General features: G+C 40.3%; 1 protein-coding gene across 2 annotated transcripts in view; it reads right to left on the bottom strand.

Annotated features, from left to right (window-relative positions):
- Positions 1 to 25,000, bottom strand: part of LOC143029660 (cytochrome P450 2L1-like) — a 64,255-nt gene that overhangs the window by 16,223 nt on the left and 23,032 nt on the right. The window contains exons 1-6 of one of the 2 annotated variants that reach the window (XM_076192466.1): positions 24,269 to 24,336; positions 23,995 to 24,128; positions 23,692 to 23,910; positions 4,625 to 4,827; positions 4,387 to 4,507; positions 3,530 to 3,710 (exon numbers count right to left, since the gene is read on the bottom strand). In XM_076192466.1, coding sequence (XP_076048581.1) covers positions 3,530 to 3,710; positions 4,387 to 4,507; positions 4,625 to 4,827; positions 23,692 to 23,910; positions 23,995 to 24,128; positions 24,269 to 24,312 — 902 coding nt within the window. In that variant the 5' untranslated portion in view covers positions 24,313 to 24,336. Of the gene's footprint in view, positions 1 to 3,529; positions 3,711 to 4,386; positions 4,508 to 4,624; positions 4,828 to 23,691; positions 23,911 to 23,994; positions 24,129 to 24,268; positions 24,337 to 25,000 lie in introns of those variants that run through there. The other variant, XM_076192465.1, reaches the window with a different exon arrangement.

Raw genomic sequence — 25,000 nt, 5'->3', positions numbered from 1 at the left:
AAGGAGGTGTCTGTGGAACAAGAAGGACAGGAGGAAATAGAAGGAAGGGTAGTGAATGGTGGGATGAGGAAACAAAGAAGGTTGTAGGAGAGAAGAAGCGAGCTTTCACAGATTGGTTACAAAAAAAGGACGAGGGAGTCATATGAGAGGTACAAAGAAAAGAAAAGAGAAGTAAAGCAAAAGGTAGAGGCAAAGAGGAGAGCAGATGTGAAATGGGGTAAGAGTATGACAGAAAATTTTGAAAGTAATACAATGATGTTTTGGAAAGAAATTAAGAGAGGAAGAGGAGGCGAATCAAGTAGAGAAGAAAAGGTAAAAAGTGCAGATGGAGAGATGATAATGGAAGAGAAGGCAGTAAGGGGAAGATGGGCAGAATATTTTAGGGAGTTGCTAAATGTGAAGGAGGATAGGGAGGGAAAGATAGTTGCAGTGGGAAACGCTAAGAAAATGACCGTGGTGAGTGAGGAAAATGGAGGAGAAATAAGGAAGGATGAAGTGAAGGCAGCTGTTAAGATAATGAAAGCAGGTAAGGCACCTGGTCTGGATGGATGCCATGCAGAATGTCTAAAAAAAAAAGGAGGTATAGTGATGGTGGACTGGCTGGTGAGGTTATTTAATGTTTGCTGGAGAGAAGGTAGAGTGCCGGAGGACTGGAGGAGTGCCTGTATAGTTCCACTTTACAAGGGAAAAGGGGACAAGTGTGAATGTAGTAGTTTCAGAGGGATTAGTCTGCTAAGTGAAGTTGGGAAGGCTTATGGGAGGATCTTGATTGAGAGGATTAGGAGATGAACAGAGGGAGTAATTGGTGAGGAACATTGTGGATTTAGGATGGGTAGAGGTTGTGTAGATCAGATCTTTGTGGTAAGACAGATATGTGAGAAAGCTATAGGAAAGGGGAAGGATTTTTTTTTATGGATCTGGAAAAGGCTTACGATAGGGTAGACAGAAAGGCACTGTGTGAGGTTATGCAGATATATGGGATAGGAGGAAAGCTTCTAGGAGCTGTCAAGAGTTTTTATGGGAGTAGTAGAACTTGTGTCAGGATTAGAAATGGAGAGAGTGAGTGGATCGAGGTAAAGGTGGGACTTCATCAAGGATGCGTTATGTCGCCCTGGCTGTTCAACTTATACATGGATGGGGTAGTGCGAGAGGTAAATGCAAGGGTAGTGGGTCAGGGATTAGAGATGGTTAAAGAAAATGGAGAAAAGTGGGAGGTGAGCCAGCTGTTGTTTGCGGACGACACTGCGTTTGTGGCAGGATCGGAGGAGGGATTGAGGAAGTTGGTGACAGAGTTTGGGAGAATATGTGATAGAAGAAAACTAAAGATAAATGTGGGTAAAAGTAAGGTGATGAGATGTACAAGGGGTGAAAGTGGCAGTAGACTGGAAGTGAGCATTAAGGGAGAGCGACTGGAGGAAGTGGATAGTTTTAGATACTTGGGTGCAAATGTGGCAGGAAAAGGTGGAATGAATGTGGAGGTAGAATGTAGATTGAGAGAAGCAAGTAAATGCCTTGGTGGATTGAAAAGTGTAATGAGGAATAGACATTTGGGAATGGAGGCTAAGAGGAGACTGTATGAAGGAGTGATTGTGCCAATAGCACTGTATGGGGCAGAAACATGGAACATAAGAGAGGAAGAGAGAAGGAGTTTGAATGTGTTTGTGATGAGGTGTCTGAGAAGTATGATGGGGGCTACTAGGCTAGATAGTGTGAGAAATGAGGAGGTGAGGAGGAGAACGGGGGTGGAAAGGGAGTTGGGAGATAGGGTTGATGAAAGAGTATTAGGATGGTTTGGACACATGGAAAGAATGAGTGAAGAAAGACTGGTAAAAGAGGTATGGAAGGCAGATGTGGAGGGAGTGAACATGAGAGGACGTCCTAGGATGAGGTGGATGGATGGGGTGAAGGGGGCTTTGGGGAAGAGGGGAATGTCTGTTGAGGAAGGACGGGAAAGGACAGAAGACAGGGGTGAATGGAGAATGGTTGTATATGGATGATTTTGTGATGCATGAGGTGAAATGGGCGGGGGGATGGGGTGAGGTAGTATGTGTGAGCAAAATTTGACGCAGCCCGAAGGGATTTCTCCCTGTCTTCTCCTTTTGTGCATGGGGGGATGGAGAGGGGGGGGTCGCCAATTTAATGAAGTGGCCTTGCTGTGGATGTGCTGTGTCTTGCGACACTGCTTCTGACCCAGGGCAGTGGACAAGGTGCAGGGATGACCCGTCATCCAGGAGGTGCTAAGATAAGAGGGAGGGTGGAGGGGTGTGGAGTGTATTCAGGGATGGAATGGGTGGGAATGAATTTATGCCTTTTCCTTTTTGGCTGCCTCCATTATAAGGACGAAAAAGCCTTGGTATATGTATGTACCGGTATTTTTTTTTTTTTTTTTTTTAAATATATATATATATACAAAAAATCATGGGTTGCACCATACATGAAGTCGGCTTACACACAATACAGTAATATACATCAAGAGAAAGTCTAGTTTATGACGCATCTCAGAGTTGATGGAATGAATTGCAATATTGTTGTCTCTAAAGTCCAATATGGCATTCATATCTTATTGATGAAAGGACTCCTCAAGTTCAGTATTTGATGTCAATTCATATTAAGTACAGTGTTCTTCAATCAATCAGTAGTCCCAGTTCTATTGTGTAAGAGACCCATGACCCCCAGTAAACAAGCCATGTCCATCAGTTCTGCCAATAAGTTACTCAAATAAGAGATTTTATGTTGCTGTCTTTTGGGAAGAGGATAACTTGTTTGTATATCAAAGAGTAGTATTTTTTTTTTTTTAAGATAAAATGCAAATCACCACACTGGAAAGGAAAGAAAAAAGAATACTTATTTGATGTTAAGTACAAGGGTATTCAGTTTTGAAGTTAACATAATAGACAAGTGAGAATATGTCATGATTAAGAATTCTTGAGCCTCATAGTGGAAGAAAAGAATGTGTATTGTGTTCTTAAAAAAACTATCCTCACATAAAAGAGATCAGTTTCAGTTTAATTTTAAGTGGCCTTTTAAGGATTGGTGTATTGTTTGCAGTAACCAGCACTTCAAACCTTGAGGTTAACATCACACCAAAGAGGTGAACTCATGGAATGGAAGTATAAAAAACGTTAAGAATTATCTGCATTTGTGTTTTGAGTGGAGAATAATCTCCAACAGTAAACTAGTGCTGAGAGACTTGGTCCATATGGATGTCACTAAAGTCCCAAATATATTGATGGCATATTTTTTCTTTTCCATTGAGATCTATGGGAAGCTCTGATGACTGATGCCAACTACTTTTGTGCTTTGGAATTCCAGTCAGTAAAATTTAAATCAACAAATATCATATTCATTGATGACTTAGTTAAGCGTAGATAAAAGCTTTATAGATAAAATCTTACCCATCAGTCTCTTACCTGGTCTTTCACAAAAATATCTGGGAAGTAATGCCTTATATAAGTCTCGTGCAATATCATTACATGAATTATTGGATGAGTACAGATAAAAAAATATATAAATAAAAAAAAAATCTTACTTCTTTCTATCATTAAGATTTGGTACTCTATCACAAGGGACTGCTGCATCAATTTCTGCTTGAACCTTGGTTTGTACATCAGGGTTGACTGCCATGAGTGCTATCATCCATCTAAATGTTGATGATGATGTGTCACTTCCAGCCACGAAAAGGTCACCAATTGTGACCAACAAATCTAAAACTTAAAACAAAACAAGTACATTTAAGAAAAAATCCAATTTGAATGAAACGCATTTGGGATGTTGAAGAAAATTTTTATGGTGGAGGTAAGGAACAGAAAGGGGAAACTTTCAGAGATAAGGAATAAGTGAAAGAACATAATATGTTTATCCTGAAAATATGATAAACAAGAGGTGGGATTAGAAATAAATGGTTGGAGAGGATGGGGTCTAGGGCAGACTTTCATCAGAGGGGAACAAAGAGTAGTGTCAGAAGAAGAAGAAAGCACACTGGAATAGATGCAGAGATTTTTATAGAAGTCTATCGTGGAAGGGACAGCAAGAAAATATTGGAAGATGACATATGTTACTGATTTACAAAGGAAAAAGATTAAAAAGATTGTAAAGTTTATTTCACATGTCATTAATTTACTTTTGCCCACATTCACTTGTGACTTTCTTTTTTCACATACCCTACCAAACTTAGTCACCAACTGCTTCAGTCTCTTCTCAGAATCACATACAAATAGTGTTGTTAGTGTATAACAAATGGTTCATTTTCCATGGAATGATGAAATGTCATGTAATTTGTTGTTCAAAGGAGGATCATATCATGGTGATGTGGTGAATACAAGGAAATTTTTTATATTTTAGCTTTCATTAGGTTGTCATATTTACTATAAGTTTCAGTGTTCTTACATTCAAGTTTGAATGAGGAATTTGGGTTGTGTTTTTCTTCCTCTTCCTGGTCAAGATATGCATCAATATAGTCTCTTGGATTGTGTGGGATGCGGCTTTTCTTGTGTTCTTCAATAATTTTCTGTAAAATATGAATGATTTTATAAAAGAATGTTGAATATAGAGTGATGACTATGTAGTATAAGCATATGATGTATAACAATAATTCAGATTTTCATAAAACAATACTTTAACACACCTTAAGAAAACCATGTAAGGTATTCCGATTGTACTCTATTATGTCGACTTTCATGACTTTATTGATGACCCAACAAGGAAGAATTTGCAAAAGCCATGGGAGGTAGTCCAGAAACACTATAGGGCCTTGCAAGGTCTCAAAGATTTCATGTATTATATTTTGAAAGAATAAGAGTTCTTCATCATTGATGTTGTATCTCTGATCTGGAACATGTAGTACTGTATTGGACTCAAGTATATAGAGGTTCAAGTCATTAAAGAGAATAGATAAAACTAACAGAAGATCTCTAAGTCTGGGACAGGAGAGAATCACAAGGCTATGGAAGAAAATCTGAAGTTGATCAAGAAACATTTTCCCTCAAACTTCATCAATTCCTGGAATACCTTGCAAGGTGATATAGCCAAAGCTAAAACCATAAACAAACTCAAAATTAAGCATGGTAATTGATAAATAGACAGGGCTCCATGAGTATCTAAACATTTTTACATACATGCATATACTAAGGGTGTTTTCCCCCTTACTAGGGAGGTAGCTAAAGTCAAAGTTATAAATCCACTCCCACCCATTTCATCCCCACATACTCTAATCCCATAATAATCCCTTCCTCCCTCTTATCTTGGCTGCTCCTGGATGATGGGTCATCCCTGCATCTTGCCCATTGCCCTGGGTCAGAAGCAATTTAACAAGACACAGCACATCCACAGGAAGGTCACTTCATTTAATTGGTGACCACCCCCTCCATACCCTCATGCAGAGAAAGAGAAGATGGGAAGAAATTCCTTCAGGCTGTGTCAAATTATCATTCACGCATACTTCCTCATCATCCATCCCCCCACCCCCTTCCATGCATCACAGCATCATCCATACACAACCATTCTCCACTCAACCCTCTCTTCTGTCTTCTCCCTTCCTTCCTCAATAGACATTCCCCTCTTTCCCAATGCCCATTTTACCTCATCCATCCATCTCATTCCTGGTCACCTCCTAATGTTCATTTCCTCCACCTCTGCCTTCCAAACTTCTTTTACTGATCTTTCTTCAGTCATTCCTTCCATGTGTCCAAATCACCCAATACTCTTCCATCAACCCTATATTCCCAACTCCCTTTCCACCCTCCTCATTTCTCACTCTATCCAGCATAGTAACCCCTGCCATATTTCTCAGGCATTTCATCTCAAACACATTTAAACTCTTCCTCTCTTATGTTCCATGTTTCTGCCCCATACAATCTCCTCTTAGCATCCATTCCCAAATATCTATTTCTCATTACACTTTTTAATGCCCCAAGGCATTTACTTGCTTCTCTATTTACATTCTACCTCCACCTCCACTCCCTTTTCTGCCACATTCGCACCCAAGTATTTAAAGCTATCTACTTCTTCCAGTCTCTCTCTCTTAATACTCACTTCCAATTGGCTGCCACATTCCCCCCATGTATATCTTGTACACACCACGATCATCACGTGGCATGGAATGTGCATGATGTTGCCCACGATCTGATGCTTCTCTACCAGTGCGACCCTGCTTGACCCGACCTAACCTGACCCAGTGCAATTATGTAATTATGCACCACAGGTAACACAACAGAAACCCAATCCATTCGTATCCGCACAGGCAACAATTCAACACTAACAATAGTTAACATGTACATTCCCCCCCAATCATCCCCCACAGTTCCAAACACCTTCAGACCTCAGCTCAGCCAACTAACCTCAATCCCCAACCTGATCATGGGTGGTGACTTCAACGCCAAGTCGTCTGCCTGGTTTGTCGACAACCCCGACACAGACAGAGGGCTTGATATACAGACTCAACTCGACTCATTGACTATCATGAACAACACGCATAATCATACACATATCCCATACCAAGCCCTCTACACTCCCTCCTCTCCTGATATCACCTTTTGCTCCCCCTGCCTAACCCCAACAACATCATGGAGAGTGGTCGGAGCCCTTGGTTCTGACCACCTTCCAATCATCATCACCACCAAAACAAGATGCACCCCAGCTGGCCACAGACACACTTACACCAATTACAAGAGAGCTAACTGGGAAGCCTTTAATGAAGAGACAGAACAACATTTTGAAACACTTAACAGTACACCAATCACAAACATAAACAATGCTGTGCACGCTTTTAATACAATCATACAAAACGCAGACAAGAGATACATCCCTAGAGGCAACAGAAAATCACACAACCCCAACTTCACACCAGAAATCCAAGGCCTCATCAGACAACGTGACACACTTAAACACGATACCCCCACACCTATCCCTCAAAACATAGCAGACCAAATACAAACACTAAACACTGTGATTGCCAATAAAATACATCAACAAAAAACACAAAATTGGCAAAACTTTATCAATACACTTGATCACAAAACAAACACCAGCAAATTGTACAAAACACTCAACAGCATCACACTATCCAACACTAACACTACACGCTCTCACGCAGCAATAATCACAACAACAGATAATCTACCCTCAAACAGACAACAAGCAAACGCACTCATACGTCATTTTGCACAGACGAGCCATCTTACATCTCACCCTGACGACCGACGCACCATTCGACGTAAGAAAGACTTTCCCACAGACTCAGACTATACACCCTTCATAGACAGTCAGACAAAACTCATAATGCATAGTCTCAAGCACTCATCTGCCTGTGGCCCTGATAACATAAGCAACATCCACCTAAAACACATTGGACCACAAGGTATACACGCACTCACAAACATTGCAAACTACAGCTATTCACACAACACTATACCCGACATCTGGAAGCATGGTAAAATAATCACCATCCCAAAACCGAACAAAGACCCAACAATCCCATCATCGCACCGCCCAATCACACTTCTCTGCACCCCCTCTAAAGTCATTGAACGCCTAATACTTAAACTTGTCACACCATATATTCCCCTTGCTGACTCACAACACGGTTTTAGGCCACTACACTCCACAAACACTCTTCTGACAAACCTCACACAAAGAATTTTTGATGGCATCAATTCAGATAGGCCCCACCACAGAACACTTCTTATAACATTGGACATTAGTAAAGCTTTTGATGCTATCCCCCGCCACAACCTAACAAATAAAATATATAACACAGACATGCACAATAACACCAAAAGATGGCTGGCCAATTATCTGGCAGGCAGGAATGCTCATGTGTCATATAATGGCCAATCATCGCACATCAGAAACATTAAGAACGGAGTACCACAGGGCTCAGTTCTATCCCCCACATTATTTAATCTATACATGCATGACTTACCCACGCCAGACACCTCAGAAATACAAATCTCTTCTTACGCAGACGACATAACAATCACATGCACACATCGTAACACAGACAAAGCTGCAGAAATAATCCAGCCTTACCTTGACACACTCAACACATGGTTCATCACAAACAGACTCAAAATAGCTCCAACCAAATCTACAGCAACACTTCTCACCAACTGGACAAAAGAACACAAATACATACCTCATCTCTACATCAACAACACTCTAATACCACACACAAACACACCGAAAATTCTTGGTGTAACATACGATACATCCATGTCTTTCAAACAACACCTCACAAACATAAAAAACAAATGCACACCTAGACTTAACGCACTTAAGTCAATCACTGGAACAACATTTGGACAAAACAAAGAAACTAATATAACAATATACAAACAATGTATACGCTCAGTGATGAATTATGCGAGTCCTGCATGGGCTCCTAATCTCAGTGAGACACACCACAACACCCTTCAAATCATACAAAACAAAGCCCTAAAAACAATTACAGGCTGCACAAATACATCACCTACAGACCATTTACACCATGAAACAAAAGTCCTCAAAGTCAAGGAACACCTCGACATGAGAGGCACACAAACACTTGCTGCAGCCACCACAAACACATCACACCCGTTACACTACATAGCAGAACACCCACACACACCAAGAAACATTAAAACTACACCCAAAGACCTTTATTACACAAAGATACTCTCTTCTCTTCCTCCACAACCACCAAATACCAGCCTCCGGAAACATATTCATAATCATATCACTCACCGCTCCATTAACACACTGAAAGACAACACACTGCTGCATGCCAGACCCCCTGATATCCACCCTTCTGAATCCTCTCTCCCACGTAAGGACAGAGTCCACTTGGCCAGACTGCGATGCGGTCACCACCCAGCACTTCTAAGCTACCAGAGGAGGCTGGACGACCGTGTTGTGAACAGCTGCCCAGGATGTAACACTTCACCCCATACCATACAACACATAATGGAAGACTGCATTATACACAATCATGCACGCAAACAACACAACATACACTCTATAAAGGATTTGTGGGAAAACCCAGTCTCGGCTGTGGCCTTCCTTGGGGAGACGGGACTGCTCGGACAGACAGTCTAGGGAACGACAACAACAACAACAACTTACCCACATGGTATATATAGCGGCTTCCGCCGCATGTAAAATCAGTTCACTCGTACCTTACAATAAAGGAGACAAAGTCACCAAAACCTCTTTCTCTTCACCAATAGTAGCATCACTACAATCTCATCACCTTACTCTTACCCACATTTATCTTCAATTTCTTTTGCACATCTTCCCAAATTCTGTCATTAACTTCCTTAATCCCTCTTCTGATCCTACTACAAATGCAGTGTCATCAGCAAACAACAACTGTCTTTTCTCCCATTTTTCTCCATTTTCTTTAACCATTTCTAAGCCCTGTCCCATTACCCTTGCATTTATCTTTTGCACCACCCCATCCATGTATAAATTGAACAGCCATAGCAACATGATTTTGAATAGATAAATAACATTGCTACAAAAACCATCTCAGCCAAATGGTAGCAAACCTGACTCATAGAAAACATGGGAATGATGTCAGTTCAAAACACAAGTTGTTAAAAAAATAAATAAACTGGTGGGGGAGGGGATTTAAGGGGTATAATACCAAAATGGTCCCATTCCAGCATCTATTTCATACTAACTACAAGCCAGCACATGACAATTCCAAGTACCAACACAATTCTTACTAACATGTGCTTGGGTTTGTCACTTGTGACAAAATACAACAAACCCAAGCATGTGACAAAACACCTCAAACCCGGTCCTGGAGCTGCAACGTCTACGTCGTGGGACCACCCCCCAACCCCAAGAGTTGGGGGCCAATGAGCAGCAACCACCCCTGACCATCAGCTCTACGCAGATGGCACCGATCCCCAAGGAGGAGCTACGCCTACCTGGAGGAGTACCACAATCCTTTTTTCCAACACACAATGTTACGTTTTTTCTGCACTGAGGGGTCATTTTCCGGCGATCACCCCTCTTCTTCTACTTTTAGCCGGAGATGTAGAGAGCAATCCTGGGCCCACCACAAAATACACATGCCCAACATGCTCTAAACCCATTACTTCGAGCAGACAGACAAAGGGCTCAGTTCAGTGCAATATGTGCAAAAACTGGGCCCACCTCACTTGTACAACACTTGCTGACACAAACCAATACACAAACACTTGGACATGTTCTACCTGCCCTCCAGTAACCCCAATCCCACCTCCCCAACCACAGCCAACACCCTTACCCACTCCCAATTTCCCTTTGCCCTTACCCCCGATTAGTACTCCCCTTCCTTTGTCCCCGATCTCTCCTTTCCCCCCCTCTGACCCAGATCCTACACCTTCCCCACTACCACCCCAACCTCAACCCCAAACGGCAACATACAACACATACAAAACACACAACATCAACATATTACAACACAACATTGACGGTATTAACACTAAAAAACATGAACTTGAACACTTTCTTAAACAACACAACATACACATTGCAATTTTACAAGAAACAAAATTAAGACACTCACACAAAACACCATCATTTCATAATTACACCACCATCAGACAAGACCGGACTGACGGCAATGGCGGTGGACTCATCACCCTGATCCACCACTCCATCTGTTTTGTGGACACAAGTGCCACAACCAAAATTCTCCTCCCTACCACAGATAACACAACAGAAACCCAATCCATTCGTATCCGCACAGGCAACAATTCAACACTAACAATAGTTAACATGTACATTCCCCCCCAATCATCCCCCACAGTTCCAAACACCTTCAGACCTCAACTCAGCCAACTAACCTCAATCCCCAACCTGATCATGGGTGGTGACTTCAACGCCAAGTCGTCTGCCTGGTTTGTCGACAACCCTGACACAGACAGAGGGCTTGATATACAGACTCAATTCGACTCATTGACTATCATGAACAACACGCATAATCATACACATATCCCATACCAAGCCCTCTACACTCCCTCCTCTCCTGATATCACCTTTTGCTCCCCCTGCCTAACCCCAACAACATCATGGAGAGTGGTTGGAGCCCTTGGCTCTGACCACCTTCCAATCATCATCACCACCAAAACAAGATGCACCCCAGCTGGCCACAGACACACTTACACCAATTACAAGAGAGCTAACTGGGAAGCCTTTACTGAAGAGACAGAACAACATTTTGAAACACTTAACAGTACACCAATCACAAACATAAACAATGCTGTGCACGCTTTTAATACAATCATACAAAACGCAGACAAGAGATACATCCCTAGAGGCAACAGAAAATCACACAACCCCAACTTCACACCAGAACTCCAAGGCCTCATCAGACAACGTGACACACTTAAACACGATACCCCCACACCTATCCCTCAAAACATAGCAGACCAAATACAAACACTAAACACTGTGATTGCCAATAAAATACATCAACAAAAAACACAAAATTGGCAAAACTTTATCAATACACTTGATCACAAAACAAACACCAGCAAATTGTACAAAACACTCAACAGCATCACACTATCCAACACTAACACTACACGCTCTCACGCAGCAATAATCACAACAACAGATAATCTACCCTCAAACAGACAACAAGCAAACGCACTCATACGTCATTTTGCACAGACGAGCCATCTTACATCTCACCCTGACGACCGACGCACCATTCGACGTAAGAAAGACTTCCCCACAGACTCAGACTATACACCCTTCATAGACAGTCAGACAAAACTCATAATGCATAATCTCAAGCACTCATCTGCCTGTGGCCCTGATAACATAAGCAACATCCACCTAAAACACATTGGGCCATAAGGTATACACGCACTCACAAACATTGCAAACTACAGCTATTCACACAACACTATACCCGACATCTGGAAGCATGGTAAAATAATCACCATTCCAAAACCGAACAAAGACCCAACAATCCCAACATCGCACCGCCCAATCACACTTCTCTGCACCCCCTCTAAAGTCATTGAACGCCTAATACTTAAACTTGTCACACCATATATTCCCCTTGCTGACTCACAACACGGTTTTAGGCCACTACACTCCACAAACACTCTTCTGACAAACCTCACACAAAGAATTTTAGATGGCATCAATTCAGATAGGCCCCACCACAGAACACTTCTTATAACATTGGACATTAGTAAAGCTTTTGATGCTATCCCCCGCCACAACCTAACAAATAAAATATATAACACAGACATGCACAATAACACCAAAAGATGGCTGGCCAATTATCTGGCAGGCAGGAATGCTCATGTGTCATATAATGGCCAATCATCGCACATCAGAAACATTAAGAACGGAGTACCACAGGGCTCAGTTCTATCCCCCACATTATTTAATCTATACATGCATGACTTACCCACGCCAGACACCTCAGAAATACAAATCTCTCTTCCTACGCAGACGACATAACAATCACATGCACACATCGTAACACAGACAAAGCTGCAGAAATAATCCAGCCTTACCTTGACACACTCAACACATGGTTCATCACAAACAGACTCAAAATAGCTCCAACCAAATCTACAGCAACACTTCTCACCAACTGGACAAAAGAACACAAATACATACCTCATCTCTACATCAACAACACTCTAATACCACACACAAACACACCGAAAATTCTTGGTGTAACATACGATACATCCATGTCTTTCAAACAACACCTCACAAACATAAAAAAACAAATGCACACCTAGACTTAACGCACTTAAGTCAATCACTGGAACAACATTTGGACAAAACAAAGAAACTAATATAACAATATACAAACAATGCATACGCTCAGTGATGAATTATGCGAGTCCTGCATGGGCTCCTAATCTCAGTGAGACACACCACAACACCCTTCAAATCATACAAAACAAAGCCCTAAAAACAATTACAGGCTGCACAAATACATCACCTACAGACCATTTACACCATGAAACAAAAGTCCTCAAAGTCAAGGACCACCTCGACATGAGAGGCACACAAACACTTGCTGCAGCCACCACAAACACATCACACCCGCTACACTACATAGCAGAACACCCACACACACCAAGAAACATTAAAACTACACCCAAAGACCTTTATTACGCACAAATACTCTCTTCTCTTCCTCCACAACCACCAAATACCAGCCTCCGGAAACATATTCATAATCATATCACTCACCGCTCCATTAACACACTGAAAGACAACACACTGCTGCATGCCAGACCCCCTGATATCCACCCTTCTGAATCCTCTCTCCCACGAAAGGACAGAGTCCACTTGGCCAGACTGCGATGCGGTCACCACCCAGCACTTCTAAGCTACCAGAAGAGGCTGGACGACAGTGTTGTGAACAGCTGCCCAGGATGTAACACTTCACCCCATACCATACAACACATAATGGAAGACTGCATTATACACAATCATGCACGCAAACAACACAACATACACTCTATAAAGGATTTGTGGGAAAAACCCAGTTTCGGCTGTGGCCTTCCTTGGGGAGACGGGACTGCTCGGACAGACAGTCTAGGGAACGACAACAACAACAACAACACCTCAAACCCAAGTATGGGACCAAATGACACAAATCCAATCATGCAACATTATGTCACAACCCGAAGCCAGAGGCTCCCCTAAGCCTGTGGCAATTCATCACTACCCGAGTAACCTGGTAACCTCTCCCAGCTACCCTTAACTTCACCCAGTGTAGAACAAGTATGAACACAAACATATAAAATGAAATATCATCACATTATTCACCAGAAATATTCTTACCCTAGGCTTAGAGAGAGAATGTCCTAAGCTACTAAAGATATTCAGTAATGACTACCTAAAGTGAAGTCATAAACTTCCTCTCAAAGGAGAATAAGACCATAGTAAGGCATACGGATAATAATTTTAAGAAAATAAGTGCACAACTAGCCATCACTTATGATTATATATATATATATATATATATATATATGTATATATATATATGCATATATATATATACATATATATATATGCATATATATATATACATATATACATATGTATATATATATACATATATATATATATATATATATATATATATATATATATATATATATATATATACATATATGTCTACTATATTATGACAAATAAGACTGAAGGTGAAAGAAGTTGATGAGGAAAAATGGGGGAAATTTAGGCCTTAACGTTTCGACCCGCAGGGTCTTGATCACAAAGCTAACAACTCAAACGTAACCGGATATTTTATACACGGACGGGTCATCTTATGGGACGCTTCGGAGAGCTTGTTATTTTATCTGCGTATTCTTTTATTATTAATAAGCTTGTGGCTTTTGCTAAACATATAAATCCTTCTCTATGGTTAATGTTGTTATTAGTGTTGATATATGCTGCCTCAATTGTTTTCCTTAGTTTCTTGGATGATCCTTTATTTAATACGGTTGTGTTGTTCCAGTCTGGAAGGTGACCATGTTTATCCACATGTATTACTATGAAGTTAGATGTCCTTTGGGCTTTTACGTCATTTTTATGTTCATTTATCCTTTTATTAAGTCCGCGACCAGATTCAGCAAAATATGAAGAGGGACAGCTTTTACACGGGATTTTATCAACAACGCTGTTTTCGTTAGTGGGATTATTGTCGCTACGTGTTACCAAATGTCCTACTTTGCTACCTGACGTCCTGGCTATTTTGATGCCCGCTTTTAGGAGAAAAGTGTAGGTATGAATTAACATTAGAGTTTGGTACTGTGATATATCTGGTTTCATTATTACATTTATTATAATTCTTATTTTTATTTTCATCTTTACTTTTGTTAATTATTTCTTTGGCTTTCTTTTTCAACCTACATAAGAGACCTTTTGGATATTTGAGTTTGATGAAAGTCTCAGTAATATGTTGTAATTCAGGATCTAGAAATTCTTTACTGCATATACGAAATGCTCTGAGGAAGAAACCCATTATAATACCTGTTTTAGTTCTGTCATCAGTAGAAGTGTATATAGTCTTCTTTTTTGGTGGGTTTCCGGTATACTGAAAATTTCACATTTTTATCTATTCTATGGATAATTGTGTCTAAGAAAGGTAATTTTCCGTTATTTTCATTTTCTGCAGTAAATTGTATATTTTCATTTACACTGTTTAATCTCCTGAGTTTGTTATTAATGTCTGTATCCTTAGGTACAATTACGAGTATGTCATCAACATACCTAAACCATTTACTATTCCTACCCATTATAGTCATGTATTCTTCTGTTTCGAGTATTTCCATGTATAAATTTGCTAACACTGCAGAAAGGGGACTGCCCATGGCGAGGCCAGAATGTTGTCTGTATTCAATATTATTAAAAGTGAAAGCGCCAAATCCTACACAAAGAGAAATTAATTCGAGGTAATCTTTTTTGGGTATGGGTAGATCTTCATTTTTCAAATTATTTACTACTCGTTCAACAGCATTTAGAGCGCCTTTTATTGATACTCGAGTATACAAAGAGGTGACATCGTAGCTGGCTAGTTTCTTGTTATTGAAATCTAAAACTTTTAATCTGTTAATTAGATCCGACGAATTTCGTAGATGTGCATCACTAATAGTTCCTAAAGTATTGGATAAAGGTTTAGCTAAACATTTGGCTAACTTATGAGGTGCACTATTGATTCCTGAAGTAATGGGGCGCATAGGAATTCCTGTTTTGTGGATCTTAGGCAGGCCGTGCATTCTTGGTGGTATAGGTGCTTCTTCAAGTAAGTTTAATAGTTTTTTCCCTTTCTCTGATTTCTTTAATATTTTTCTCGCTTTTGTTGTGAATTTTTCGCCTTCATTTATTGCGTAACCATTATGTTTTTTCTCGTAAGTTTCACTGTCACTGAGTAAATCTAACATTTTATTATTGTAGTCTTGTTGGTTCATTACTATTATGCCTCCTCCTTTATCTGCACTTGTGATTATAATATTTTTGTCTTTATTTAGACAAATTAAAGCATTGAGAAATCTTTTTGGAAGAACACATTTGTTCTTGTTTGCTAAGGCTTGATAGCATGTGGTAATACCTTGAATAAAACCTTTAATTTGTCTACATCATCCATTTTCCATATATAGTTTTTGTTTAGATATTCACTAAATTTCCATTATACTACACTTTTTGGTATTGAACTCCATCTCCCACTTCCTACTCCATTCCCATACTTTATTGAGATCACTCTGTAGTGACTCACAATCTTCTTCCGTGTTCACTTTTTTTAACAGTTTTGCGTCATCTGCAAAGAAGCTCATGTAACTTTCAATTTCTTTATCCATATCATTGATATATATAGCAAACATTATTGGAGCCAAAACTGTTCCTTGTGGAACACCATTTATTACTTCATCCCAGTTAGAGTGTTTGTCTCTTATCACTACTTTCATTTTTCTTTCTTGCAAAAAGTCTTCCATCCATTGAAGCAGTTTGCCCTGTATTCCTCCTTCAGTTTCTAATTTCTTAAGTAACTTTTTATGTGGTACTTTGTCAAAAGCTTTTTTTAGGTCTAGAAATGCACAATCAGCCCATCCATCTCTTTCTTGTATTATATCTATTAGCCTTGAATAGAAACATATTAAATTGGTGACGCATGATCGTCCTTGTCAGAATCCAAATTGCCTCGGATTTAGTACTTTTTTTTTTTTTTTTTCTTCTTCTAAATACTTTACCCATCTACTTTTGATCATTCTTTCACATATTTTTGCTATTGTACTTGTTAGAGAGACTGGTCTATAGTTTGTAGGGTCCTCTTTATTTCCTCCTTTGTATATAGGTACTATATTTGCTTTTTTCCAATCTTTTGGAACTTTTCCTTCTTTCAAGGAACTGTTTATTATGCTTTGTATTTTGTCTGCCAGTTTATTCCTGCATTCTTTCAAAATCCAGTTTTCTATTTCATCTGGTCCATGTGATTTTCTGACATCAAGATTACTCAAGTGTTTCATTATTTCGTTCTTTGTTACTTCTATTTCTTTCATAGGGGGGGACTTTCTCTTCCCATTCGATCTCTCCAGGTTGTATGTTCTCCCTTGTAAACACCGATTTAAAATGCTTGTTCATAATTTCTGCCATTTCTATTTCCTCTGTGTATTCAACTCCTCCTTGTCATAATTTCTCTAATTCTTGTTTGTTTTTCAGTTTGTTGTTTACAAATCTGTAAAATAGTTTTGGTTGATCTTTACATTTTTCTATGACATCTTTTTCATATTTTCTTTTTTCGTCTCTGCACACTTGTACATATTCATTTCTATAACAAGTATATATTTTCCATGTTTCAGGTCTTTTGTATTTCTTTCATTTGGTCCAGGCTTTATCTCTTTTGTCTTTTAACTCCTTACAACTTTTGTTGTACCAGCACTTTACATATTCTTTTTCTTGTTTTTGTCTTGGGACATTTTTCCACTCCTTTTTTATAACTTTTTGTCAAAATATTCCATTTCTCTTCTACTGTTATATCTTTGTGTATTCTTTCCCAGTTTTCATTTTGAAAGAATTCTCTTATTTTATAAAAAACAAAAAACAAAAAAAAACAAAAAAAATCATACATCAATCTTCCTTTTCTATATTGTTCATTTCTTTTCATGTATTTTTCCTCATTTAGTTCTAGTTCTATCAATATGTGGTCACTTTTACTTATTGGTGTCTTGTATTCAATCTTTTCCACTATTCTAGGTTCAGTTGTGATTATTAGGTCTAGTATCGATGGTTCTTCATTTCTATTCCTAGTGTCTCCTGAATCCATTGTGTCATTGTGTGGTCAATAATCATCTCAAGTAGAACATTTCCCCATGAGTCTTCTCCACCCTTTACTGTCATCTCTTCCCAGCAGACTTCTTTGCAATTAAAGTCGCCCATCATAACTATTCTTCCTCCATCTTCCATTATCTTGTTTAATGTTATTCTTGTGTCTTCTAACATACTTTTATGTTCACTTTCTTCCCACGAGGCTGTTTTTGGGGGCACGTAGTTTATTACAAACTTTCTGCTCTTCTTATCTCTGTCTTCTACTTCTATCATAATCATCTCTACTCTATTCTTTCCATATGTGACACTCTTCATGTTTATATCCTTCTTAGTCAGGAACATAACTCCACCCCCTTGTTTTATCTTTCTGTTTCTAATCCAATAATTATATGCATTGTGTCCTATGCTGTTGGGTGGTAGTGGACCTTTTAATTTTGTCTCTACAATTCCCATTATGTCCGGTTCTTTTTCCTTCAGATACTCGTTCAGTTCATTCAGTCCTGATATTAATCCATCTATATTTGTGTAGGACACTCTTAACTTTCTGTTATTTCCATTGTATTTTCTGTTTCTTTTTTGTTTCTCTCTGTTATGGTCCTTTTTTTCACTTTCATATTCACTACTCTCCAATAGAATTCTTCTTTTTCTGACTCCGTTCTGTTCTCTTAGAATGTGTACTTAGGTGTACGAAGTGTGTATCGCTAAAATAAATGTATGGAAATATATGATAACACGTTTATTTTTTCATTTCTTCCTTTTATATTATGTAATTAGAAACCAATTATCTGGCTAAGTCATTTCTAGGATATGTACAAAATATGTGTTTATCGCTAAAATAAATCTATGGAAATGGTAGACCTCACGATATAGTGCTAACCCGAGGTAGACCTCACGCAGACCTCACGCTACAGTAGCATATATATATATATATATATATATATATATATATATATATATATATATATATATATACATATATATATATATATATATGTATATATATAATATATATATATATATATATATATATATATATATATTATATATATATATATATATATATATTTATATACAGAAGAACCCGGACACTATGGATCAATGGGGGAACGTTTGGTCCGTTAAAGCCGTTGTCCGTAGGTTCCGTGTGTTCAACGTAACAACTATCAACTGCTTCGATTATATTCATTGTTTTTAGTTTATATTGACATAGATAAATTATTTGTGCCATATTTTATCGTATCTGTAAGTTTCAAAGCATTTGGCAGCATCAATATTGCCATTCAGGGTGTGCTACACTACCGACAACTCTTAGATCGACGCGAGCTTCAAGACACCATGTTTTTTTTTTTTTTTTTTTTTTTTTTTTTTTTTTTTTTATGACGAACTAACGAAAGTCTGAGGATGGACTAATTTGAATGTTGAGTAGTAGGAGTAGAACTAGCACTAAATATATTGTCTTCTATCAGTACATTTTAATCTTACCGAAAAACCTAAGCTACGAGGCAGTTGTGTTACTACGGTTATCTCCCATCACTGTGGTTTGAATGTGGCACGGGTAAGGGTGTACAATTGGCACCCCGCCACGGGGTCAAAGGTCACTGTCTAGAAGGAGGACGAACGGGTGTTGGCTGGCGTGCGTGTGCAATGTGTATGCGAGATGTATGGGGGGAAGGCGCGAATGATAGAGGCGCAGTAGAAGTAAAAATGTAGATAGAACTTAGCTAGCGTAGGATTAGATGGCGATACGAGTCAAAAAGAAACTAGAGACAGTGTTGTATTAACCGAAGAAGAACCAGGAACTAACGCGGACAAGGTAAGTGATGCGTCACTCCGTTACTACAAGCACTCCAGGCACGAAGAAACCGTTCAAAATGAGCAGTATAACTCTAAAACCGTTTGATGGGAATGGACACCTCACCGCGTGGCTCAAAAAGACAGAATTGGTGGCAAAGTTAACCGATATCACCGACGTCGCGAGCTATATTGCCCTTAACCTAGAAGGTGACGCATTGGCCATCTACCTAGAAATGCTGATAGTAACCAAGCAGATGCAGAGAAGTTGAAAGGAATGTTGAAGGAGGCGTTCGTTAAGGGAGCGTTCGAATAGTTTAATCGGCTACAAAGAATGCGCTGAGCTGGCGAACGGGTCCACTTTCTTGCCAACAAAATTAGAAGATTAGCGGCTCTATCGACATTTAAAGACGAAGGCTTAGGGTAATTAGTCAGAATGGTGTATGTGAATGAATTCCCTGACTATGTATCAGCTGGGCTACAAGTAGATAATGCTGTGTCTGCGAGCATGGATGTGTTGATAGTCCGTGCTAGACTTCTCACAAGGGCACAGAAGGGTAAGCCTTTAATTCCCATGGCGACAGAGAAGCCGCAAGGCCCTCTACGAGACCAAGGATCGAGGTACCAGCCGAATGACTTCCATGGGAACAAGGGGGACGCACCGCCTGACCGGACTACACCGGCTGATATGAAAGGGAAAACGCGGGAATCCAGGAGTGACCACAGCGAATTGGGGGGAGGGGGATGCACCTCGGATACGCTGCTGTACGAGCTGCCGCCCAATTAATGTAAGGGCGCTATCCCACTGTATGTCGATTGTAGATGTCTGGCTGAGAGGAAGACGTGCAAGAGCATTAGTAGATTTCGGCTGCTCAACCACGATTGTGACGCCCGACCTGATTAAAGGATTCAGACAGGGAGATAAGGCCCTGGTGACAGTTGACGGAAGGGAAACAAAGTGTGAGGGCAACCAGTAAGTTGAATTGATGGTGGAGGGCATTCCAGTACGACTAAGAGTGCTTGTTATTAGAACAGTCATAGAGGGAATTGAAGTGGTGCTGGGAATGGATGCAATTACACAGCTCGGAGAAGTCGCGTTTGTCGCCGGACAAGTAAGGATTGGAGCGACAAGCGACTCGAGGACTGAACGAAGAGAGAAGGGCTGTCAGAGACCAGAAGTAGAGGTGGGAATGACAATGAGGGCCATGAAGGGTAATGTCACCACGAAACTCGACCCTATCGAGAAGGCTGCGCATCGTACAATTGAGGACAAAGACTTCTTGGCAAAATTTGATGGCCAGAAGTGGGAGGTAGAGTGGTACCTGAAAAAAGGCTTACTTCTATTGAAAAACAAAGTCGACTGCTACGAACAGACTCTCGGAGAGGGGTTGAGGGATAACTTTGACACTGAAGTAGAGCGGTGGATTAATGAGGGACTTTTGAGTCCCTGGGAGGGGCCTGTAGAGGATAGAATCTTGCTGCTGATGGCAGTGGTGCAGCCAACCAAGATCAAAGTGCGATCGGTGTTGGATTTCCGAGAGCTGAACCAGTTCGTGAGGTGTCATACTGGCGATGATTTTGTAGACGTATGTAACGAGACCCTACGCAAATGGCGCCAAATGAGGGGGGTGTCCACGATTGTAGATCTACGGGCGGCTTACCTACAAATTCACGTGGCGAAGAAGCTATGGAAATACCAACTAATAAAATATAAAGGTAAAACATATTGCTTGACCAGACTGGGATTTGGGCTGTGCTCAGCTCCGAGGATAATGACGAGGATCCTGAAGACAGTACTGGAGAAGACTGAAGTGATGAAGAAGGGCACGGACTCCTACCTCGATGACATATTGGTGGATGATACTGTTGTACCGGCGTCGGACGTAGTGGAACACTTAGCTCGGTTTGGATTGGTCTCGAAGGAGCCGGAACCGATGGAAGGAGGAACGGTGTTGGGACTGCGACTAGAGAGAGATGGGAGCGGAAACCTGACGTTCAGGAGAGGCAACGAGATCCCGAATGTAACGGACGAGATGAGCAGACGAGAGCTCTTCTCGCTGTGTGGCAAATTGGTTGGTCACTACCCGATCGCAGGTTGGCTCCGTGTAGCGTGCAGTTATATTAAGAGGGGGTTAGGGCACGCTCACGATGATACGTGACGTCGTACGACGGGTGAGACGCGAGGATCCAGTGAGAGGACAGTGGAGTGCACCACAACAGAGCATGGGAGTAATATGGTGTGATGCTAGCAGCATAGCAACCGGCGTAGACTTGGAGATAGGAGGTGTGGTAGTCGAAGATGGGATGTGACAGCGGAAAAAGGGTGACTACAAATCAGGACAGACTCAGCAACAGTAGCGGGATGGATGAACTCAATGCTGATGGCTGAGAAGAGAATACACACTAAGGGGCAGTAGAGATCATTGTGAAACGGCGCCTTGGTATCCTGAGGAAGTTAATAGACGAGTTCAGCGTGAAAGTGAGCCTAACCCAAGTGTCGTCAGGAGTGAACAAATCGGACGCGCTAACCAGAGTAAAGAAAAGTTGGCTGAGAGTGCCGGAAGAGGAAGAGAAGGTTGAAGTGTGTGCCGCAGGTCCCTATACCCGAAAGAGTTGCATGGAATACGTCACCTTGGTGTTGATAAGTCATCGTTTTTAGCAAGGAAAGTTGACCCGAATATAACTAGGGAAGAAGTCCGGCGGGCGGTGAGAGCATGTGTCCGATGTTAATCAATAGATCCCGCTCCTAGACCGCATGCAACAGGGGAACTCAACATAGAAGAGAACTGGAGGAGGTTGGCGGTCGACGTAACCCACTATCTACGGGGTATGCACTTATCGATGGTTGACTGTGGGCCAGGACGATTCGCCGTCTGTCGGGAGCTGAAGACTGAGGCGGGAAATTAAGTTTCACGGGTGATGAATGTGATATATCTGGAACGGGGTCCAGTGGATAAGTACTGATGGATAACAGCATCGCATTTCGGTCGAGAGCACTGAAAGAAATGCTGGACAAGTGGAGCACGAGACTCTTCTTTAGGGCTGCGTACCGGCCGAGCGGAAACGGAATAGTAGAACACCATCGCACTATCAAATCCATTGCCGAGTATTATGTCCCCTAGGTCATGCTAAGACGAAGACTCTGTGCCACAAAAAGCTGTTATTTAAATATGAAAGGCCTGCCTTAGTGCAGATAGGGGAGGAGGTATGGTTGAAGACGAAGGATAGCAGATCGTGACGGAGGTAAATTCGCGGAACAATATCTCTGTCGAGGGAGTCTTATTTTGCACTTGTAACTGGGTGACACTCATATTCTGTGAACTGACCTGGTCATATTTTCTGTGGTTATTAATATTCAGAGTGAAAAAGAACGAGTGATACAGCTGTAACTTTATGTATTATAATGTGAGTATTGTGATGCAGTTGATGCTGCCCACGAGTATTTGACTCGTTTTGAAGAGGATAACAGGAATAATGAGGGGAGTGAGCACAGTGTGGCTAACATTCCTCAATGTATGCTGGATCAAAACTTAGTGATAGGGAAAGAGATTGAGGCCTAGAGATGCCCATCTATACTTAGTTCTGTCGTGTCTAGGACACTTTTTGTGTGCGTGTGTGTCGCGGCTGACGAATATTAAATAACCCATTCGCCTTATGGAAGGTTAACTCAATCCAAATGCCTAATTTTGTGTCACACTACCTATAAGTTTCATCATGTGTTAGTGTATTTAGTAAGAAAATAGGACTCGGGTCCAATATATATATATATATATATATATATATATTTATGTATATATATATATATATATATATATATATATATATATATATATATGTGTGTGTGTGTGTGTGTGTGTGTGTGTGTGTGTGTGTGTGTGTGTGTGTGTGTGTGTGTGTGTGTGTGTGTGTGTGTGTGTGTATATATATATGTATATCTATATATGTATGTATATATATATTATAAATGTATATATGTATATATAAATATATATATATATATTGTAATTACATTCATGTGTAACAGTCAAAGATGATAAAAAGTAGTGATAATCAAATAAACATAAAAAAAATAATCATTATTCTAACCAGTCATTACCTATGTATGCATGCAAGACTACTTACCAGCCACTAATTTCCAGAGGACATTAAGAACGCTTACATTTAGTGCATTCGATATCTCCATGGGCTTGCCTTCTTCCTTAACTATTTCATTAATCAGATGGTTCACTTCTGGTATGATGGTGTTTTCTAAAGATGTCTTTCCCAATCCAAAGTCCTTTAAATGGCGGAGAGCAAAACGCCGTGCATTTTGCCACTGAGATCCACTTGAATTTATGATGCCTAATATTTAACATAATGTTAGTAACATGTTACATGATAATTATTTGCCAAGTTTTCACTTACTAGAAACAAAGAGCGACTTACCTACATTTTTAAAATATGAGGCAATTGCGAAGGAGAAAAGATCTGCTCTTCCTGTTATATTAGGATGTCCAAAAGCATTTTTGATGATGGCAAAATCACTGATGAGTATTGTAATCTTGCTACCGATACGCCATCTGTCAACCAGATACCGTATTTGTATGGATGCAACTGAATTTGTCCATGATTATGTAATATTTACAATATAAATCTATCTACATACCAATAGGCTTATTCCTATTTATAAAGGGGGTCGCTAGCCAAAGCATACACCTACCCCCATCCATCCAACTCCCATCTATAATCCCATTCCCCTTTCATCTTAGGTCGTTGAAGATGAAGGGTCACTCACTGCATGGCTCAGAAGCAATGCAGTAAGAAACAGCACATCCACAGTAGGGCCAGCCATTTCATTTGCACAGCGACCCTCCCTTCTCGTCCCCTCATATGAAAATGGAGAAGACAAGGAAAATCCACTTGGGCAGTGTCAATCTATCGTCCATTCACAACCATTATCTTGCCTTTTCCCTTCCCAGCTCAACAGACTTTCTCCTTTTACTCAAAGACCCCTTCATCCTATCCATTCGTTTTATTCTCAGTTATCCTCTCAAGTTCATTCCCTCCACCTTCGCCTTCCACACTGTCTCGCTGGTCTTTTCCCATTCATTCTTTCCACGTCCCCAAACCATCCCGATATTCTCTCATCTACCCTATATACCAGCTCTCATTCCATCCCTGCTCTCTTTCTCACGTCCTCATTTTGCATTCTATCCATATTCATAACACCCACTATACTTCTCAAAAACTTAATCTCAGACACATAAATTTCTCTGTTCAGCCCCCCTCCCCATAAATTTCAAGTATCTGCCCTATACAGTATTGTAGGCTTCCTTAGACGTAGAGAGTATATATGTCAATATATATATATATATATATATATATATATATATATATATATATATATATATATATATATATATATATATATATACTGTATATATATATATAT

The sequence above is a fragment of the Oratosquilla oratoria genome, chromosome 11, assembly GCF_046742065.1.
Source record: "Oratosquilla oratoria isolate Oo_2021 chromosome 11, ASM4674206v1, whole genome shotgun sequence".
Lineage (NCBI taxonomy): Eukaryota > Metazoa > Arthropoda > Malacostraca > Stomatopoda > Squillidae > Oratosquilla > Oratosquilla oratoria.
Note: the sequence above shows the minus strand (reverse complement) of the source record. Positions and strands in the feature narration are given on the sequence as shown.